The sequence below is a fragment of the Hydra vulgaris genome, chromosome 09 (assembly GCF_038396675.1).
Source record: "Hydra vulgaris chromosome 09, alternate assembly HydraT2T_AEP".
In the NCBI taxonomy this organism is placed as follows: domain Eukaryota; kingdom Metazoa; phylum Cnidaria; class Hydrozoa; order Anthoathecata; family Hydridae; genus Hydra; species Hydra vulgaris.
Genome location: NC_088928.1, coordinates 38,730,221 through 38,751,930, shown reverse-complemented (window position 1 = coordinate 38,751,930; position 21,710 = coordinate 38,730,221). Strand labels below are relative to the sequence as shown.

Genomic DNA, 21,710 nt, shown 5'->3' with positions numbered 1-21,710 from the left:
GCATTATTACACAAATAGAGTGGCGCTTTGAGGCTGATGTGTGCTGTATCCTCTGATTTTGGCTCCCTCAGTGGGCATTCACTCTCTAAAAGTTCAGTGGATGAACTCAAGAAAAAAGCTGCAAATTTATCTCAAATTGACAAGGCAGATTTAGATTCTTCCGATTTCCAGTCAGAAATGGCAAGCTTTAATCAATCAAGCTGCCGCAATGATGGACAACTTTGAAAAATCTAGCCCAATCGACATTTTGAAGCTTATTCCTAAATATTCTTTGACCGATGCTTATCCCAACACAACAATTGCTATTCGCATCTTCCTCACCATACCAGTCACAGTTGCTACGTGTGAGAGAAGTTTCAGTAAAGTTAAGCTCATAAAACACTATATGAGGTCAACAATTGGCCAAGAACGTTTGTCTAGTTTGACTATAATTTCAATTGAAAATGAAGTGGCAAACAACATTGATTTTGATGATGTCATTAGTGAATTTGCCTCAAGATAAGCCAGAAAAGTGGCATTGAACTAAAGTTTGTGCAACCTTAATGACAAATTTTACTTATAACTTGATGTGATAAATTTTGTGATCAATAAATCATTTTTTTTGTTTAATTTTCTTCTTTTTTATTTTTTACAGAGGGGGAGGGGGAAGGGAGGGGAAGAGGGGGCGCAATTTTCTTTTCTTGCCCGAAGCGCAAAATTGGCTCGGTACGGCCCTGTACATACATATGTATATATATATGTAAGTGTATATATATATATATATATATATATATATATATATATATATATATATATGTATATGTATGAATAAAACAGATTAAATACAACCATAAAGTATAGTTATTAACCCTAATCATATTAGGCTAATATGATTAGGGTTAATAACTATACTTTATGGTTATATTTAAGCATAGCCTATGCTTATTTTACAAATAGATATACGCATACCTAAAACTGACATATGCATAAATAATAATATTCACAACATAATTAAACTTAATTAACTTTAAAGTAACTTTAATTATTATTCTAAGTTATTATAATTGTGTTTATTGTTATAAGTTAAACACAACTAGGCAACAAGGTTTAAGTTAAACAAAACTAGAGGCAATGTTCATACAGTTTATAGTAAAACATGTACTTCGGCAAAACGACGAACGAGTCATCTTACCCCGTTCATCTTGCCCCAAGACTACAAAATCTTCAAAGGTGATTCAGAACTATACTTAAATAAGTTATCATAGCTTAATACTACTCGTTTGGCTTCCAAATTGAACAAGCTAAACGAAAAATTCTCGCTTACCTTTAGCTGGTGATGTAATGATGAAAAAAATCAAATGCAAGTGAATTTTTTTTTTCCTAATATCGGAATAACCTTATTTAATACTTATCTTTCATCCAAAAAATAATATTTATAAAGAAAACATAAATAAATCTAGTAGATATAATCTAGATCGCTCTCAGCTACAATCAGCTTTCAAATTAAGTTGAATTTTAAAGATAATGGTAGGTTGTCATCTTGCCCCATTCGTCATCTTACCCCATCCTCCTCTATAGCACATAAATATTTTTAAATGACTAAACAACTAAACAATTCGAACTTAACTTACTGATTGTTTGTTCTAAATTGGCTACAGAAAAAAAAAAAAAAAAAAAAACTCAATAAAAAATAAGAATTAAGTATATAAGAATACAACTATCAATAAATTATGTGATTGGACAACCTCAACATCAACATAGTATAAAAATTATGTGATTGGACAACCTCAACATCAACATAGTATAAAAAATAACTATAGCTCATTATTAAGAGTAAACACTCTTAATATTTAATTATAGTTATTTATTATACTATGTTGATGTAAAGGTTGTTGTCCAATCTTATAATTTATTGATAGTTATATTCTTATTACTCTGTAATAAAATAATAAATCATATAACAGGAATATAACTGACTTATATTATTCTTTCTCGATCAACTTCATCTAAATAATTAAATAAACTTTACTTTTACAAAGCAGTGTAAGCATTTTCATATACTATATATATATATATATTGATCTCTTATAAAAAGTATATCACTATTACGATATTGAAGAGATAAAATAACTAAGTGACGTTGTTGGCTGACTCAGCTATTTAAAATGGCTGACTCAGCCATTTAAATACTTTGAGCAGCTAAATCAGTAGAACAAATATTTTTTATTTGTTTAAGTTTTATGTATTATAAACAATGCTTTCGGTTATTAAATGACATTAAAAATGTACGAGCTCTAACAAATAACCTATTCAAAAGCTAGCCATCACCGAAGCCATTGTTTATAATACATACAACTTTTATAAAGTAAAACATTTTAACTTTTATTAAACTTTAATAAAAGTTTAATAAAATGTTTTTAATTCAAATATTTAATAAAAGTTTATTAAAACGTTTTTAATTCAAATTTTTAATAAAAGTTTGTTAAAATGTTTTTAGTTCAAATTTTTAATAAAAGTTTATTAAAAATTTTAGTTTAAATGTTTTTAGTTCAAATTTTTAATAAAACTTTTTTAATAAAAGTTAAATTAAAGTAAGGAAACATTCAAAATTGTGTCATAACATTATATTGAAATAATAAAAATGTTTATGTAATGGATTTAAATGAAATAATACGTAAAATCTTCATAGTTTTTGACTATTCATTTTTCAATAGTTTATGGAAATCAAATGTAAAATAACATAATTAAGTAACCTCTCTACCTTTGAAATCGACATCGAAAAAAAAAATTAAGTACCAAAAGTGCTACAAAAAATAGGGTGCCTGCTACTAAAAAATAATCAAAGAAATTTGGCAGGTGTAATGTTTAAATTATTAACTTAGATGAAAAAATAAAATAGAAAAAGTTTCCAGCATACCTTCGACATTACTTTCATGCCAGAAGCACAACAAAGTTTTTAACATCAATATATTGATATATATGAGATATTGATGATATTTATTACCGAGTTTATAAACTCGGTAATAAAGCTAGTCAATATAATCATAAACCAAACAGTAACAAAGTTTAACTATTCTATTTTTTAAAAATAATCTATGTTGATATCAATTTTTAAAAAGTTTTCTGGCAAAATATGTTTTAACAACGCTAACTCTAAACGGACTTGGAAAAGCGTGGCTCAGAATTTTAGCAAAAATTTGGAACCGTAAAACGCGATTGTCGCTACCTACCAGTATAGCCATAGCCTAAACTCTAATTGCATATAATGTTCTATTCTTAATATCAAACTCTTTATCACAATTTTCTGATGTTTAAAATTTATATGTAAAAGCACAAGATAGTGTCAAACACTTGTATATGAATCGGTGAATATTAACAGGGTGGACGTCCAATCATGTAAACTTTTGGGAAACAAAAAAAAACTGCATTTTCCTTCGTAGTAAATTTTTGTTAATGGTTCAATAATTTTTTTTTCGAAGGTGAAAAACATTCTCCTCTTCAAAAAATTAAAATTATTGAACCATTAACAAAAAATTACTACAGGGGTAATTACAAAAATTACTACAATTATCAGTTTTGTAATAACTTTTACTTTCTTTGCTGATGCATTTAAAATACTTCTGTCATTTAACTCACACGCATTTACATTACTCGCATCATCATGCTTATGCATATTAAATCCAACAAAACCTCTCCGTTTTTTATGGTATTTTGTTAATTTTGCTTAACTCTATTGTTTATTTTTGTGGTTTTGATAATACCCTTATGAGTCGGTTTTGTCATACTTTTGTTTATGCTGTTTTTTAACTTAGCTTTGTTTGTTTGAAAAAACTGTTGCAAATACTTGTTAAAATTAGTTACAATATGTCTTAATATAATAAGGAACAGAATATCAAAGAGTAAATAGGATATAAATCCAAATCTGATTTGGAATTAGTAATTCAGGAAAAGCACACAAAAAGGACATTTACACCCTTGCGATGCACATTGCTACGGACATGTTTTTTTCTCAGGTTCAAATTAACAAAAATTAACTATGATTTTATTAAGAAACTTCTAATTATTTTTGCAGATTTGAAATCTGCATAAAACCTTTTTTTTATAATTGTTAAAAAAAATTAAAATTTTTTAAAAATTTTTAAGGGAAATTGCCCCTTAATAAACTTATGAAAACATTCTTCAGTTATTCGAACCTGCAGTTATTCGAAATTTTAAATTTAGATTTTTTGAAATTGATTTTTGCACCTTATGACAAAAAAATTCCTTAGACACCCAAAGTTTTTTGCAATAATTACATCTTTTAAATACGCCAAAATTCAAAAAAACCTTTTTTTTTTTGTCTTAAAAACATCCGTTTTTACAATTTACAAACCTCTTCTTGTAATATATTTATCAACTTATTCTCAGCGAGTTTTAGTAGACAAAAATTAAAATTTTTTGTTGCCATTAAAATTTTTCTCGTCATTATATTAGGACAAATGTTTAAAGAGTTTTTTTACAGTTTTTTTTAGTGTTTTTCTCGACATTTGCTTAAGTGTAAATGAGTTCTTTTTGTAATTAGCAATAAGCAGTTACTATAGCAATAAGCAGTTACTATAAAAAACCGATAACGCGCTTTTCAAAAAGCAAAAATTTCAGAGACTACACGTCCAAAAGAAATACTTGAACGCTGGCCTTTTTTGACATCAGTGGCGAAATCAGACAATTACCAAGTTTCATGATGAACTTTTTCTAACATTCTTTAAAAACAAAAAGCAACTAAAACTGCACAATATTTTTTTCAAAAAAATGCAACAATTTTAATATTGTATAAGGTGTACAAAAATAGTTATACTAAGTGTACAATTTGTGTAACAGGTGTATAAATGGTAACACTTTTAATATTGCAACATTTTCGATATTGTAAAAGACTTAAACAGCATTTTATTCCATAAGTTTACTCCATTTTTAAACCTAAGATCTGTGATAATTTCATTGTAATTTAATAATGTAATAAGTTTTTTGTTTTAGAGATGTTGTTGTTGTTATTGCTGTTGCTGTTGTTGCTGCTGTTAGTTGTTTGATGTTGTTGGAGGTTTATATTTTTAATCCTGACGTAAAATTATTACGTCAGGATTAAAAATAAAAAAGTTTGATTAACAATCAAACTTTTTTTTTCCATAATATAAAAAGAATTAGGTATTGTTCCTATTATTACTATTTGTAATTTTTAAATATATTAATGCGAAATAAAACGGCGATTAAAATTTTAAAAAATCTTAAGACTAAAGTTAAAAATACAACTACTAGAGTCTTTTTTTTGACCATTTTATTTACTCGTAGGTTATAAAATTACAAAAATAATTATGCTACATCAAATAGTTACATTAGTATTAACATATAAAGTAACTTTTTTGTGCGTATTGTTGAATAAGAAGTAGTTGACGTAAGTTGACCGCAACTTTATCGACAACTTTTGGCACAGTTGACATTATAGCAAACTTTATTTTTTGGACATGTCCAATTCATCACCCCTTTTTTAAAATCACAGCTTCCATTAAAACAACACATTCCAGAACAATTTATAGCTAAAAAAAAAAGTATTTTATTAAAATTAAAAAACAAATAGAAATTTAAAAGACCAAAAAATAGTCATATCAAAAGTTTATATTTTTTTTAGTAACCTAAAAAATGATTGGTCGACTATGTTTTAAAGGAGATAACTATGTAAGTTTTATATTATGTAGAATTTACATAATATAAAAATTACAAAGTTACATAGTAGATATTAACTACAGTCTAAGTTAATTGTATAAACTTACATTGTAGATATTGCATCTCGTTAAATAAAACGGGGGTTTTCTCGGAATAGCTAACTTACCCATGCTCAGTTTCCGATGTGCAGTAGTGTAATGAACCTGCAATTGATGTTCACGATCCTAACTTTTCTGATAATTTTAAGTAACTTTTTGCTTGAGTAACATTCCTGTTATATTCCTACTATGAATATAAAACCACTCTTTTTGTTGTTGTTGCATAGTATGATTTTTGCACTTAACTGATACAATTAGCATTTTATTTGTTATTACACAACAACGTTTGTGATTACCCACGGTGAGTTTGGAATTACCCCAGGCACTTAGGGTAATTCCGAATAACAATGGTTTTATTTTTACCCAAAACTTTAATTTTGTATCAAGATTTATAAAAATCCCTTTTAAGGGTTTGTAACTGAACAGTTAGACTAATTAATAAGTAATAAATATGATCAACTTTGTATAACTGGTGTCTTTGATTTGCATTCCCGCTAAGCTGTTTGCCAATACAAAATACATTCAAATATTTTGGGACTTTTACTTTCAAGTTATTTCATCCATTTTACTTGGTTTCTCTAAGAAATTTAGAGCTAAAATATACAAGAAGTAATTTGCACATTTTTTGATGTCTTAACTGTATGAGAACTTCGGTCCAGAATTTTTATTGATAAAAAACAAAAAAATAGTTAAGAACTAATTCTCTACCATAGCAATTTTCTTTTTTAAGTACCAATGACTTTGCAGCAACTACACATCTTATGACCAATAATGATAATAATAATAATTATTATTATTATAGCAATAATAACAAAAATAATAATGATAACAATAATAATAATAATAAATGACACCAATAGATCCTAAAACTATTTATACAAATAAAGTGAAAAAAACATTGTTCAACATTTTGTTTGTTTAGACGAGTTTCTATTACAAAGCCATTTTCTTATTTAAATATCACATTGTAAAAAGCATATAGCAACTATTTGGCAATTATTTAAACATATTTTTAAAAAAGTTTTAAGTATTTTAATAAAATACTTAAAAACTAATTAAATGTTAATAAATGTTAAATATTAAATTTACTAATTAAAAAATAAAATACTTAAAACAAATTAAATGTTTGATATTTAAACAAAATTCTGATGTTTTAGTTTTTATAAAATTTTATAAAAACTAAAACATTAGAATTTTGTTTAAATACCAAACATTTAATTTATAAAAATTATAAACTATAATGGGTTAGATTTTCGGAAAAAGGTTTTAGATTGAGAAACAATATCCAAATATTAAAATGTTGTTTGCTTAAAAACTGCCCAAAAATTTTATTTTAAAAAACCACCGTTCTTTTTTTTTCTTTGTTTTTTTTATCAGAGGATTAAAGAGGGAGGAGGGGGGGGGGGGATTAGGGTTAGGAAGGGACCAGTTGTTTTAAAATATGAATATATTTTTCATAATTTTGATGACCATGATTGTGTGAGCAAAATACTTTAAAGAAAAAATAATTAAAAGCAAAAAGCATACTTGCTACCCTACAGCCGCATATGGCGCAATCAACTTCTTCACTTGGTCCAAAACATTGGACTCTGTTATTTAAACTTTTGGTACATCCCGTACAAACACGAACGTCATAACCTAAAACATAATATAGTTTTTAATTAAAAATTATTAACAAAATTTAACTTTTTAACTCTTTTTTTTAATAGTTAAACTTTTACCTTCGCTATTGTTGATTTTAATTATAATGAAACAGAGAAACAAGCATTTGAAAAAATTTGTTTTCATCATTTTTAAATTAAAACTGCTTTTAATGTTACCAATTAATTTTTACTTTTACTTTAAAAAAAACCAGTTGCACGTTTTTAAATACTAAACTACTGTCGCATTGTGACGTAAAAAGTTATACAACTTTGATATCAGTGAAGTAATATTTACCAGGGGCGTATCTAAGGGATGTCTGCTGTCATTTACGTCCTTGGATATACTGAAAAATATCAAATAAAAGATTTTTAATTTGAATATATTGTTGAAAAAAAAACGTTTTACTATATATTTATAACAATTAAAACCCAATTACAGCAATTATTAAACAAATTATGTACAGTTAAATATCTAAAACGGTTGGAAAGAAATTAAAAACCGAAATAGATAATAGTGATCGACCGAAACCGAAATTTGAGCCGAAACCGAAAGTACCGAAATTTTGGTTCAGTAAAGCCGAAACCGAAACCAAAATTTCAGTAGAAATTTGAAAAAGAATGTTAAAAATCCCTGAACCTTTTACATATTTCTAAGCATTTTTACATATATCTAAGCAATCACCATGTAACATAATTTGATAAAAATTATAATATGTCAAGACATTTCAATAATTATAGTTACTAATAGAAATATTTTCTCTGCAGAATAAAATTTTTTCCATGTTTTCTGGCTAAAGTCTGTTTCTTTCATTTGAAAGAATGTCTCCAGCAGTTGAAAACAACCTTTCAACTTTGGTAGATGTTGGTGGAGGTGTTAGGAATCTCTTTGCTACTTTTGCCAAACCAAACTTTGCTTTTAATGTTGTTTTCTAATATAGATCTATGAAACTTCAGATCTTCTTCGGAGTTTGAATCAATTTTTGAGATATTGTCAATCCAGCCAGGCATTGTAAATTGCAAAATTTCAGTCTTCTGCCGTTTTGATCTGATGTCAAAAAAGGGTTCTTTTTTTAATTGTAATAGGCTCAAGTTGATCTGAAGTTGGTATATTTTCAGGACTTCCGGTAGTTGTGAGTATTGCTTTTTCAGTTAGGAGATTTTTTAGAATAAGCTGTGTCGAATTCTTAAATACGATGAAAGTCAGCTAAGTGATTGAAGTTTTGGATTGTGCGATCGCACAAGTTTCTTCACTTGAAGCAAATATATGATTGTGTTTAGAGGTTTTCTATTATTAGTTTTGTATTTACTTATTTATTGCAAATCCTGCATTAAGTGCATTTGAAAGTAATGAAAGGGATTTTATGATGGAGGATTACATTTCACCGTTCAATGCTAGCACTATTTGCTGAGCTAATAATATTTTGTCAATAATTAATAATATATATCTTAAATATATAACATTACTCAGATAAAAAGATTATATCAATTTATTTATAACTTTAGTTTAAATTCTTGATAAAAATTTGTTATATTTACACATTGCTATAGTATTTAAAAAAATCTAATTTAAATGACTAATAGAGGTAGAATATAATTAGATTATTATATTATGTTCTGTTTTATTTGGTTACACTTTATTTTGGATAAGTTTAATAAAGAAAGCTAAAAGTTCATTTTTTTTTATAGTAAGCATCGTTTTTACACACTCCTTTGATGCTTATTTCTGATAATTTAAGAAGTCAAATTATTAGACTTTTTCAAAATGAAAGAAACCAGTCTGTGCGAGCTGAGATAAAATGTTGTCGAAATGAAAGAGATCATCCCAGGCAAGCTGAAATAAATTGTAATCAAAATGAAAGAAATCAGGCTAAGCGAGGTTAGAGACCAGGTGAGAACTCAATAAGTATATTATGCATCGCATAGCAAGAAATAATATTGCTATAGAGAGTAACTACCTCGGAGAATTAAATCATATTTATTAGTATTGACGAAGAAGTTTTTAAATGAAACTCATTTTTTGTGCTGCCATTCAGAAAAAGTTGTATTAGCTCCTCTTTTTCCATATCCACCATTGTTGACTGATTTAATGACAGGAAGCCATGTTGATCATGCTGTCAATCAAAATTTTTTTAAAGACATAAGGAGTTATAATTCTTCTTTACCTTCTGCTTCCTTCACTACCAAAATAACTCCTCCCTCAAATAATGGCTCTTTCTGTTTTAGGGTCTGTGGGCAAGTTTTGCATCGTGTTGGAAATTTAAGGCCTGCAGTAGGTGTTCTTCCCAAATATTGTCAGTTATATTTCTATGATCCTAATACAGTAGTGTCAATCTGAATTGAGCAACCTGGTAATAATGGTTGTATACATGAGTTAATGCAACTCTTGCAAACTTTAATTAATCAAGAAAACCCATTTGCTCTTGCATTTAAAAACATGGCAGAAGTAGAGGATGAAGAAATCCGCCGAGCAGCTTTAAAAGGTAGACCAACTTCTGTTGTAAGAATGTCTTTGCTTGAAGGTCGTAATAGACATCAATACAGTCTTCCTTCCCATGAGGAGGTTGCTATTGTGTTTGTGGGAGATGATGGTGCTCCACTTGCATCCAGGGAAATTGTTATATACCTTCGAGGTCAGCCTTTAAGAATAATTTTGTCTATGTTTGCAAATTTAGATCCTATGGTATATCCAATATTTTTCCCGAGAGGTGGTGCTGGATGACACAATCAACTGGAGCACTACCCTGACCGTGCAACTCATGTTAGAAGCCATGTTACTTTGTCTCAGAATTATAATTATAGGCTTGAAGTTAGACAAACTTTAATTCCTATATTCTAAGTTAAGAAATTTTTTCAGCAATATGTTGATGATGTATATGCAAAGTTGAGAGACAGCGCCTTGCTTTAATTAGAAATAACCAAAACAAACTTAGAAGTGAACAATATGATGCATTGCATGAACATGTAATTAATAGTGCTAATGATCTTAACGTACGACTAAAGTGTGTTGTTATATTGCCTTCTTCATATGTTGATAGTCCAGGAGCACTAAAAGAAAACTTTGAAGATGCGATGACAGTCATAAAGAAATATGGTAAACCTAAGATCTATTCATTACTTTACCTGCAATCCAAAATGGAAAGAAATAGTAGAAAATTTAAACCCAGGCTAAACTGCTAATGACAGACCTGATTTAGTTTGTCGGGTATTTAAAATGAAACTTAAGTTTTTCTTAGGGGATATTTTTAAGCATGAAATCTTTGGCAAAGTTGTAAGTCATGTACAGATTATTGAGTTTCAAAACCGTGGTTTGTCATGTGTACATATTTAATTGCACTTTGTAAGTTGTTGTGCTCACTTATACTTGATTTATTACATTAAATACTTTAGTTGTTTTTTTATTGTAGATTTTTTGTAAGTATCATCTCAGTAAAAAGTTGTATTTATATATATATAAATTTTTTTTCAAACTCAACATGGGAAGAATTTAAAGCACATCGCTTCCAGTAACCGGGTCCTCTATCCCAGTGAGCCTTCTATTGCTGGTGTAGGTATAGTGAGGACCATCCTTCTTTCGGATGGAGGAATGGTACCCCATACAGCACCAGGGAAAGAGAGGATGCTGGGGGAGGAGAAGAAGGCGTGGCTCAAAAGTTGTTAATAATTTTTTCACATTTTAGAGTAATTTACAACTTTTGAGCCACTTTTCAGTTTTATTTTGTAATTTTTTTTTTTATATTTTTGTCAATTAATTTTTGTGTTGTTTTTTAATTTTCCCATTAATTTTAATGCTATCAACTTAAATCATTTAAATAAAGACACTTTTATTAACAATACTCAGAGATAAGAAATAAAAGTTACGGTCAAACATTTGATAAAGTTAATGTTAATCTCAAAGGACCTTGGTTTTCACACAACTAAATCCTATGTAGCACGTTCCAGAACCAAGACATTTTATAATTTGTTGTATAACTTTGATAAACATGCACTACAAGGTATGTCATTGAATGTATATTTCACAAATAATATTTCATTTTTAAAATGTGATATTTGTAATGGTTTTTGATAAGTATTAATATGTCTAATGATGTGGTAATTGCTTATAATTTGTTATTTATTATATGTTAATGTTAATATGTGTTATATAAAGTTATATTTTTTATATGTCAATGTATGTTTTTATAAGTGAGTGCTGTTAGTAGTTAAAATATGTGCAACAAACTCAGGATAACTCAATAACCCTCAACAATATGAACTAATTTTGAAATTCCAGTTGAGCTTTTTTTTATTAATTATACTCCCAATAACTCTAATATTCTTTAAAAAACTAATTTCTTTGTCCCTTGAAGGTGTGAGTTGTTTAGAGTTTACCATAACATGTTATGTTGTTTAAATAATTGTTTTATGCTAATAGACTTAGCTCACATTCATGTTGGTCTGTCAGGGTTACGAAAAAATGAAAAGTAAGTTTCTTATCCACTTATTCGCATTTTTAAGTTTTCAAATGAATTAATTGATTGCATGACACGTTGATTTGTAATTAATTTGTAATAAGTGTATAAAATAATTTTTTTTCCATTTTTAGGTCGAGTTCCTTCTCCTATGGCTGATTTTCGAAAATTTTTCTACATAGATTAATTTAAGAAATGTTCTGAATGTTGATCGTTTCTCACATAAATTTTTTCTTTTTGATATAATTTTAGTATGGATGTATTGCCATTTTTGCTTTGATTTTTTTTTTCCGTTGTTTTGTATGAGATTGGAATACATTGATACTTTAATCACTTTGGTGATAACGGTTGTAGATATTTCTATTCCCATCAAGAATGTTTTTGTAACGAGATTCGGTACAAATAATAGCTTAATAATTTAACAATAATTTATCAATTCGCAAATCTTGCTATTAAAAACTAGAGATAAAACAATCGAGGTCGATGTGTTTTGAAGTTGAAGCTTTGACGTCGCCAAAAGTCGTGTGTGAACATGTTTCGAAATCTTTAAAAGTTGTATAGAATTTAATCAAACGGTTTTCAAAATTGTATTTTTTCGAATAAAATATATTTTCGCGGTTTTCAAAATCGTAAAAAGTTGTATGAAATTTAATTTGACGATTTTCAAAATTGTATTAGTTCAAATAAAGAATATTTTCGCGGTTTTCAAAATCGTAAAAAGTTGTGAAAATTCGAAAATGGCGTGTTTTAAATTTGTTTAAAATCTCTAGAGGTTTTCAAACTTGCATGTGACTGTAAAAGTACTATTATGCTCTTCCTTTCTATTCTCCTAGACTCCTGCTCTATCTCTTAGATTTGGAAAAAATCACAATTGATCAGAAGCTACCTATGTTCGGGTTCAAACACATCGATATAAAGTAAAGTGAAGTGATAGCTGGGTTGGTATATGCTAGCAATCTCTGTCCTTATAAGTTCTAATTTCTTAACAATAAAAATTTGAAGTATACACTACAGTAACATTACAGAAATAAAGAATATATTAAAGATATGCTAAAACACTTGCATTCATTTAATAATCATTCTAGATTTCAAAAATCTAATTCCTTAAACATGCGAAAAAATTATTTGCATATAATCAATTATCTAATCATTCATTTTCATTTTTTTGTGCTAGTTCCTGGCCTTGCTCCCAAGACAGACATCATTTGGGCTCCCCAAATGATGTCTGTCTTGCCTTTCCAGTTCAACAACAAGATATTTATTTTCCTCAAAATTTACATTATAATTACAGTAATATATTATTGATAATAAAAATAACAAAAATAACAATAATTACAGTAATATATTATTGATAATAAAAATAACAAAAAAAACAATAATTACAGTAATATATTATTGATAATAAAAATAACAAAAATAAGAAGAATATCTATAATATTATAAATAATAAAATCAAAACATAACTATAACAATACTGGAGATTCATTTTTAATATGGCGGTATCATCATTATCATGCTAGTCTGAGTCATCATCATAATCATTTTGATCTCTGTCTGGAGCAGGTCTAGCTGCCATTTGCACTTCCATGGAGCTGTATTCCCAAATAGGTACATAGGAGTTTAACAAATTGAAGTTTTTGTTGATAAGGACCAACTTCTCAGTAGTTTTTGGAGACAACCTGCATCTCTTTTTGTGAGCCACCTGTCCAGCTTAACTAAAGGCCCGCTCACTTGAGGCCCCGTATGACATCGTATCCTAAAATTAAAATTATCATGACTTTGTTTGTTCGATTGCATTAAGATTAGTAGAAGTATATTCAACTAGTTTTAAAGAAATTTATTTTATATGACATTTAATAGTTATTACCTTTGCTGCTGCCTTTCAGAATTCAGTCTCACTATAATCTTCAAGAAGCTCATGGGTGATCTCATCTGAGACATTGGTTGTACCTTGCTGGTTTGATATCCAGTCTGCTGTTATAGATGACTGGCTTTCAACTTGTCAAAAATCTCATCCCTTACACCATAAGCGTGAAGTTGTTGACCTTTCAAGAAGGGGTGTAGCAGTCAGACCAACAGCATAAGGCATGATTTCACATTCTCCTCTTGGGAATCGTTTCTCGAGTTCTACAATGAGCTCAACCATGAAAGGACCTACTCCAGTGACACTGTTCTTTATAATTTCATTGACCCTCAGAGGAGCACACCTATCCATAAGATGAACAATGGCTGTCAGTGCTCTATCCATTGTAATTTTCTTATCACTCGACATTGACTCAGAAATGATTCAACATGTGATCAGGAGTCGCAGAATGGTTGCAACCAGCTCAAATTGGTCATCCGTAGAATGGGTGTGGTCCATTCCTTTTTGTCAGCCCGGAGAACACACAGCACACAATAGTTTCTGGCTTCCTCAGTGCAGCTTTTATATTTGAAGCTTGATCACACGCAACAACCCGCTTGTTAACCATTTTGAGTGACTCAAAACTTTTAACCAAGTTGTCCAACTGAGTAGCAATGTTCTGACCAGTGTGTTTTTCTGGGAATGGAACAACTCCAACTGTTACCTTTCCTAAAACAAACTCCTTGGTGATGTAATGAAGAGTCACCGCCATAAATGGATCGTTGTTGCGTGCGGTCCAGATGTCAGTGCTGTTTGCAACTCGGTCGCAATGAGGAAGCTCCTTGTCAAGCATACTCTTCATGGTCATCTGCATATTCCTATAGAGGAGAGGTAACTTAAAGCGAGCCATGCAGGCACCAATTTTAACCTTAAACCTTGAGTCAAAGTGGGCAAGTAGTCTTTGGAACGGGGTAGAGTACACATGGAGAAAGGCTGATTATCAGTTGCTAGGTAAAACATAAGCTCCATGTCACCACGAAGTTGAGTGATGCTTTGTGTTGGATAGCACAGGCTCTTTCTGGCTTTTAAAACCATTTTTCTTTTCCTGTGACCAAAAAAAGCGTATACATTTGTTAACATTGAATTAACTTTGGATACCGTTGTTTACATCGATAAAAAATCGTATAACTTCGCTATACTGCATAGTAACATCAATTATTTAATTAAGTTACCAACTGTTTTCAATTTATCTTCTGCCTCTTCAATTTTGTCCTCCTTGGCGGTTTCTGCCTCATCTCGTATCTTTTGATTCTGACACATTTCGATGTACTCATCCTTATGATTGGATCGCAGCTGGCCACTCAGGGTTGATGTTGACCCGGAATTCATTTTTGGTCGTTCTAGCAGATATTACACACATCATAGGCCTTATCTCCCCTGTATTCCTTCAGGAAGTACTGCCAAACCAGCGAGCGATGGGTCTTTGGTATATTTGTTTGATGTTTTACAATGTTTAAATCGTGTTAAATAACATACACAAGTTATAAGGTTTTCAAATTCGTTAAATATAATGTAAACAAATTTATACAATTTTCATAACCGTAAAATTTTGATTTACAACTTTTTACGGCTTTCTACATCGTTTTAATTAAGTTTTAACAACTCTTAAAGGTTTTCAAAGTCGATTAAAAGTTAAAGCTACAACTTTTTACGGTTTTCATAACCGTTTAACTAACTTTTTTTCGAAGTTTAACCGATTTCAACTTCGTTTAATTTAAGAAACTTCGCCTAACAGAAAGCTTTCAAAGTCGAACAAAAAATATACGCTTTTGAAAACCGCAACTTGATTGTTTTATCTTTATTAAAAACAGCCTAATTCAAAGAATATGTTATGAGTTGTTATGTTATGAGTTATATATGTTATGAGTTGAATATGTTATAATTGAATATGTTATGAGTTGAAAAGTTTCTATAAGAAATGCCAAACAAATAAAACTAACTTACATGACATAACTAGGATCCGTCATCCGTTTCTGTGTCTTCCTTTGCTTTATAAAGAAATCTTAATGAATGGCCTTAAAAATATTAATCAATGAAATTTTTTATTACAGCCTTAAATTAATCGCAGCCTCCAAAAACACTGAAATGTTACGCTAATGTAATTTCTGTTAAAGATACTTTAGTTATGTAAACGATATTAAAGTAAATCGTTAACCAAAGATCAAGAATGTCGATTATGTCGATTTGTATTGCCGTAAACTAAGGTTTATTAAAGTAAATAGAAAATCAAGTATAGATATAGTCAGTTGCGTAACGTAGTTATCATCGTACCGGTTATGACTAGTAACCAGACTAGTCTATGGATAGACTTACAACACAGACATAGACAATTCTGTATGTTGTAATGGACACAACAATTGTTTAATTTTTTGTCCTTGTTGTGTCTATCAAATTTTTGATGGTGTCCTAAGATCGCTCAGTTAAAAAATAATTTTCACTTCATAAGTCTACAAAGCATAATTTTTTGTCTACTTGGTGTCTATGATTTTGTCTAAATTTACTTGATTTCATAAAACCAGAAATATTGATTTTTGCCAATAAAATCTAAATTACCCAAAAAATCCCTTAGAAACAAAAAAACTCCTTGATCACATATTTTTAAAATAATTTTATTGAAGGTGATAAAGATTTTAGTGACTAAGGAAAATTTTTTAAATGATAAACTTACCTTCAACTTTTTTGAAGTAATCCCAAACTGGAGAGGGCATTTTAAAAATAAATTTTCACGCACGTTTACTAAGAATTGAAAAACAACTAAACTGAGTAATTAATGAACTTTAATTGAGCACAAAATAGTCCATTTTGAGGTTTTTAAATAGACATTAACTTTTTAATCAACAGCACACGCTGGACAAAAAATTAAAAAATGAACTTCTGTTAGAAAAATTGTATTTTTAATTTTGTGCTCGTTTTCAGTTTTTGAAACGATGCTGCAGTGAAAATTTAATTACTCGTTATAAGTGCAAATTATATATTAAATAGATCTTCTATACCTCATTAAAAAATCGAGATTGTTCATTTAGTGTCCGTTTTTAAAATGATTGTCTAGAAAGACAAACATTTTTTATAGACAATTCATTTTTGATAGTTGTAATTAAAATTGTTGCAATTAGTGCTTTGTCGAAGTCTATTTTTGTCCTTTTATAATAAGTCCATTAGAGATTGTCTGGTTGCTAGTTATGACAGCGCTTTGTAAAGAATAATAACTTTTTAATTTAATTTTTTAAAAAGTGTATCAGTATTTTTTTTACTTCAAGAAAAATCTTTTTTGTTTCTCCTCATATTTTATATTTTATTCTCTTTGAAATTATTACTTCGTATAGATATATTCTTTACAGAAGCGTTTCTATAAAATAAAATCAAACCAATAGAGCTAACTTATTTGACATAACTAGGAACCGTGACCCGTTTTCTTTGTCCTCTTTTGTATTTTAAATAAATTTTAATGAGGAGTTAAAAAAAATTCGTTTATAAATCTTTTTGTTAAAACCTTAATATTCCTAAAACACCGGAAGAAATATTACGTAACTGTCATCTAAGTTAAAATTTAAGAAGTATAGTTTTAAAGTAAATTTATTGTTAACCAAAAGCCAAGAGTTTTAAATTGATTGATTTTCTTCTCTTTATTCAATTTTATTGATTGATGTATAAAGACCAAATTAAAGACAAGTTTAGATGTAATCGGGTGTGGAACAAATTTACCGTGACCCGTATCGTACGGGTCATGACAGCTAGTTGTTGTATTAATTTTGTAAATATTTTAAATATTAAAATATATCAAAACTCTAATTTCTTTATAACGTTTTTTTTAACTATGTGAATATACCAAGCATGTCGTATCTTTTGATGAAAAACTGTTATATATTGCAAATAAAAACGTTATATTATGTTTCGGAAAAGTTTGTTGCATTGAGTATATCAAGTTTCTTTTATATGACTTAATGAATGCTCAAAAAAACTGAGAGGAACATTTTAGCATATTTGACATAAAAAAAAATCAAATAAAAAATGAAAATAACAAAAAAGAAAGGTAGTCATAAAACAACAATAAAAGGGGCGCAATAATGTTTAAGACGAATAAATACGTTTAAACTAGAATAAGAATAAACTAGATAGTTTGAACTATAAACTAGAATATAAAGTGTAAATTTGTTTTATAGACGTTTAAAACAAGTCTTGCGTCCGCCGGAAAGCTAAACTAAATACTATTGTATCTTTATTGCAGTTATGAATGGGCAATTCCACATCAAACCACCCAGTCCATTGAACCATGTGTCTTCCTTTTGTGTTATATTTTGACACATTATTCCTAATTATAAAAAAATATTGCATGCAAAATTTCAGCTAAAAAAGTTTAGCGGTTGACAAGATATTGCAATTTTAATACTGACCTGGTTTCCCAAAATGACCCGGTTTTCATAACACTCTGAAAAAACATTTTCCTTAAAATAATAAGAAATAAAAATGGCAAAAACATGAAAATGAACATATATAATGTTTTTTTGATGCTGAATTCAATAAATGCACTTAAAATGCCCAAATATAAATAGAACATGCATAAAAATTAATAAAACAACTAGTTTCTATAAAAAACTTTGGGGCCCAATATCTCAAAACACCCCCATCAAAAAATTTTTTTTTTTGCTGTTAATATTTTCAGCTGTTTATAATCTTACTAGGCACAAAAAATTTAATTGGAAAAACAACTAAAACATACGGAACTTTAATTTCAAAGATGTATTACTTTTTCAAGAAATTCCCAAAAAATATTTGTAAATAAAATAAAGTTAATCGTAATTTAAAAAGTTACTTAAATATACAAGATTTGTAAAGGTATCAAAGATGAAAGTTATTTTGACTGTGTTTGTAATAGTTTACAATATTGCTCCCATTTTACTTGTACTTCCTCTATTTCAGCATTTTCAAACACATAGTTTCTACCAGAAATAGAGCAAGCTTGTGGAACAGATAGTTTTTTCAATATGTTGGTGTTTGGAATAAAACAGTAGTCGTCCCTTTCAGGCCAGTTAAAACAGATTGATGGACCATTTGGATGAAGAAACTTAACTTTAGCATCAACTTTTTCTAGGTTGGTTTTAGTTACAATGCCGATTCACCACTTATCATCACAGACTACAGCGACATAACAACCTAAAGTGACAGTATCAAGTTGAGATATGTCTTGTTTCTTTTTAAGATTGTGGATTATTGTATAATTAGTGTCTGTACTACACCTCTTTGCCCCAACCTTTTTATCTCCAAGATGTATAAGTTGATGAAAGCTACGAGTACCAGGTAGAGTTGTTACACCAGTGTACCTTTCTTTTTGCTCTTCACGTTGCAATTGTAAGTCCAATCCCTTTATGTAAATGAAGTTAACAACTTTGATTTTATCAATACAAAATTCATACATAGCTTCTGATGTGAGAATTTAGTTTCTGTACGGTCGTTTTGAACTTTCTTGTGCTGTTAATCTTTTTACAGTACCACCAATCCCATCGCATGGTGACTTTCCGTGGGACGTGGCAAAAAAGTTCCATTCAATTTTAAGGCAAAATTCGCTCTCTAGTTGACATATATTGTAAAAGCTTTTACAATTTTTGTACTGTCCTGCGCAACCATCAGTGAATAAATGTAATTTGGACAGATTGGAAAATTTTATTTTTAATATTGGTATGATTAGTTGGAATATTTTGTACACATAAGTTACATCCTGTATAATGTCATCTGATATAAAACAGTAAGAAATATGTTTCAGTTCACCTTTATCATCTTTATAGTATATGACTAATGGATGTAAAGATCATTGTTGGGTGTTCCAATGATTGCTCTGTATTTCATCTTGGACAACAAAAGCATAATTTTCAGCAAAGTCGCCAATAATGATAATGTTTGATTGATCCATATATTGTTTCAGTTGGTTAAGGTACTGTGATTGAGAGTGAGCAATAAAAGAATGAGCTTGTAGCTTTTCAAAACAAGATGCTAATTGTTCAAAAAACGTTGGAACATCAGCTGTTAAACTTAATAGTGTTGCACGGTCAGTAGTTTGCCATTGCTTGTTGAGTATCTCAAAATCATCTTCGTATTCTCCAAAAATCTCATACAAATATTTGGTGAGGGGTTCTTTACCAGGACAATCATCACACTGTGCAAGCATGCATTCTTTGTTTTCTACTAAGCAAACGGTTTTTGAAAGTAAGTCCTTATACTTTAGTCCAATATTTAAAGCATCTACTAGCAATATGGCATTTTGGTGATAAGAACAAACACAAACAGAATGTGTACCACTTGCACCTGGCAAAATGCACCACTTTGGTCTAAGTGAAGCAAATTTTTAGTAACTTATTTGTATTTCTGGATTGTTTTCTTTGTATAATAAATATAGTTCCTTTAAATTACACAAAAGCAGTTTTTTTTGTTTATGGACGTTCTTTTGAATGCTGACATAATCTTTTTTTCCAGGCATAGTTCTACATAAATCACTTGAAGCATAAAAAAGTTTAGCAGAATCTTCTATTTCTTTTTGTAAGACTTTCCCTTTATACAAAGGTGAGATAGCCAACAATCCTTTTTTATTAAAAAGTTGTCTAGCCTTTTTTGCTTGGTATTCTGTAACTGCAAAGTTATTTTGTACTTCTAATATTGACCAACTTGGGGGTGCCAGTGTTAGAAGTTGAACAATAGTTCTTTTGTCAGAACATAGAATTTTTTCTTTTATCAAGCTCATAATTTCATCAAAGTTTTCAGCCTTCTTTTTAATGTCATTTGGTTCATAACACAGTTTTGAGGGAACATTGAATTGACTTTCAGTTTTTCTAGTAAGGTTACTTACCATTTCGTTGATGCGCGCAACTTTTCGCTTTCCTTCTGAGAGTATATGTTTTGATGACTTTGAATGAGATTTTAGAGGAGATTTATTAAAATTTTCAAGTTCTTCATTGATCTCCTGTCTTTTTGATTTGAATGATGATATTAGAAAATCTTCATCTTGTTCACCCTGACTTTGCTTCTCTTCTTTAAGATCTGCTTTTTTAACAATCTTTTGCTTACAGGGTTTGCAAAGTTTCTTCCCAGGAGCAATATTTAAGCTACTTCTCATCATGTCTTGTGACTCATTTATCGTAACTACTCTAAGATTTTCTAAAAGTAATTGAATTGTATATATAATTGCATATAGCTTTATGTATTTTGTATATAGTATAATTGTATGTATAGTTGTATATAGCTTATCTGCACAATTGTTTAAAACATTGTTTATGTTTTGGAAAACACAAGCTAAAAAAATATATATATTAAAATACTTAAATTCCACTTTTACTTACTTGTAATTTTCTTTGTTTGTTTTTTGAATGGATCACAGCATGCTTTCTGCCATATAGGATACAATTTCAAATAATTTGTAGCATGTTTTTCCCATAATGTTGTTAAGTTTGATAGTTCAATGTTACAGCGTAATGATATAGCTATTTTTTCTTCGTTGCTTAAAGTTCCAATAACATCTTGTTGGCCTTTGCATGCATCTGATGTCATTAACCTAATAGAAGACATCTTATAATAAACTACTTTGTATAAATGTATTTCCTAAAAAAAAGAGAATTCTCCTACTTAATTAAAAGAATTCTCCTACTTAATTTTTAGTAAAAAAAAAATTTAATATAGAAATAATTCAAACCTTTTCAGAATCCCACTGTTGTATAATTTTTTACACTGATAGATATTGTTAAATTTCTTTATAGATATATTTATATATATATATATATATATATATATATATATATATACAATTTATATATATATCAAATTGTTAATTTGTTAAAATTTAAATAAAATTTACGAATGCTGTTTTTTAACTGAACTTTTTATAAACTAGTTATTATAAACTTTTACAAAAGTTGTCAAAATTTTAAGAACAAATGCACATCCATATCACACTAATTCAGTT

The 21,710-nt window shown here is 28.9% G+C and overlaps 3 protein-coding genes across 4 annotated transcripts in view; 1 reads left to right on the top strand and 2 right to left on the bottom strand.

The window, feature by feature from the left end:
* Window positions 1–12,489, top strand: part of LOC136084769 (uncharacterized) — a 37,175-nt gene extending 24,686 nt beyond the window's left edge. For both annotated transcript variants that reach the window (XM_065805636.1, XM_065805637.1), the window contains exons 7-9: window positions 11,253–11,406; window positions 11,826–11,874; window positions 11,997–12,489. In XM_065805636.1, the coding sequence (XP_065661708.1) occupies window positions 11,253–11,332 (80 nt within the window). In that variant the 3' untranslated portion in view covers window positions 11,333–11,406; window positions 11,826–11,874; window positions 11,997–12,489. The remainder of the gene's footprint in view (window positions 1–11,252; window positions 11,407–11,825; window positions 11,875–11,996) is intronic.
* On the bottom strand, window positions 5,271–7,650 carry LOC101237482 (uncharacterized). Its single transcript, XM_065805638.1, has 3 exons — window positions 7,493–7,650; window positions 7,299–7,409; window positions 5,271–5,546 (listed from the first exon to the last, which is right to left on the bottom strand). The coding sequence occupies exons 1-3, from the start codon at window positions 7,560–7,562 to the stop codon at window positions 5,422–5,424; spliced, it is 306 nt and encodes a 101-aa protein (XP_065661710.1). The 5' UTR covers window positions 7,563–7,650; the 3' UTR covers window positions 5,271–5,421.
* Window positions 12,490–18,492: 6,003 nt separating the features above from the next.
* Window positions 18,493–21,316, bottom strand: LOC136085455 (uncharacterized). Its single transcript, XM_065806764.1, has 2 exons — window positions 21,091–21,316; window positions 18,493–20,908 (listed from the first exon to the last, which is right to left on the bottom strand). Exons 1-2 carry the CDS (start codon window positions 21,314–21,316, stop codon window positions 20,103–20,105), a joined length of 1,032 nt encoding a protein of 343 aa, XP_065662836.1. The 3' UTR covers window positions 18,493–20,102.
* Between the last annotated feature and the right edge of the window lie 394 nt (window positions 21,317–21,710).

Excerpts from the sequence above, each read along its gene's own strand:
- LOC101237482 (XM_065805638.1), bottom strand. The coding sequence starts at position 7,562 with ATGATGAAAACAAATTTTTTCAAATGCTTGTTTCTCTGTTTCATTATA. Across the intron at positions 7,410-7,492 it reads TAAAATCAACAATAGCGAAG|GTTATGACGTTCGTGTTTGT; the intron begins GTAAAAGTTTAA and ends ATTATGTTTTAG. Across the intron at positions 5,547-7,298 it reads ATGCGGCTGTAGGGTAGCAA|CTATAAATTGTTCTGGAATG; the intron begins GTATGCTTTTTG and ends TTTTTTTTTTAG.
- LOC136085455 (XM_065806764.1), bottom strand. The coding sequence starts at position 21,316 with ATGTCTTCTATTAGGTTAATGACATCAGATGCATGCAAAGGCCAACAA. Across the intron at positions 20,909-21,090 it reads ACAAACAAAGAAAATTACAA|AAAATCTTAGAGTAGTTACG; the intron begins GTAAGTAAAAGT and ends AATTACTTTTAG.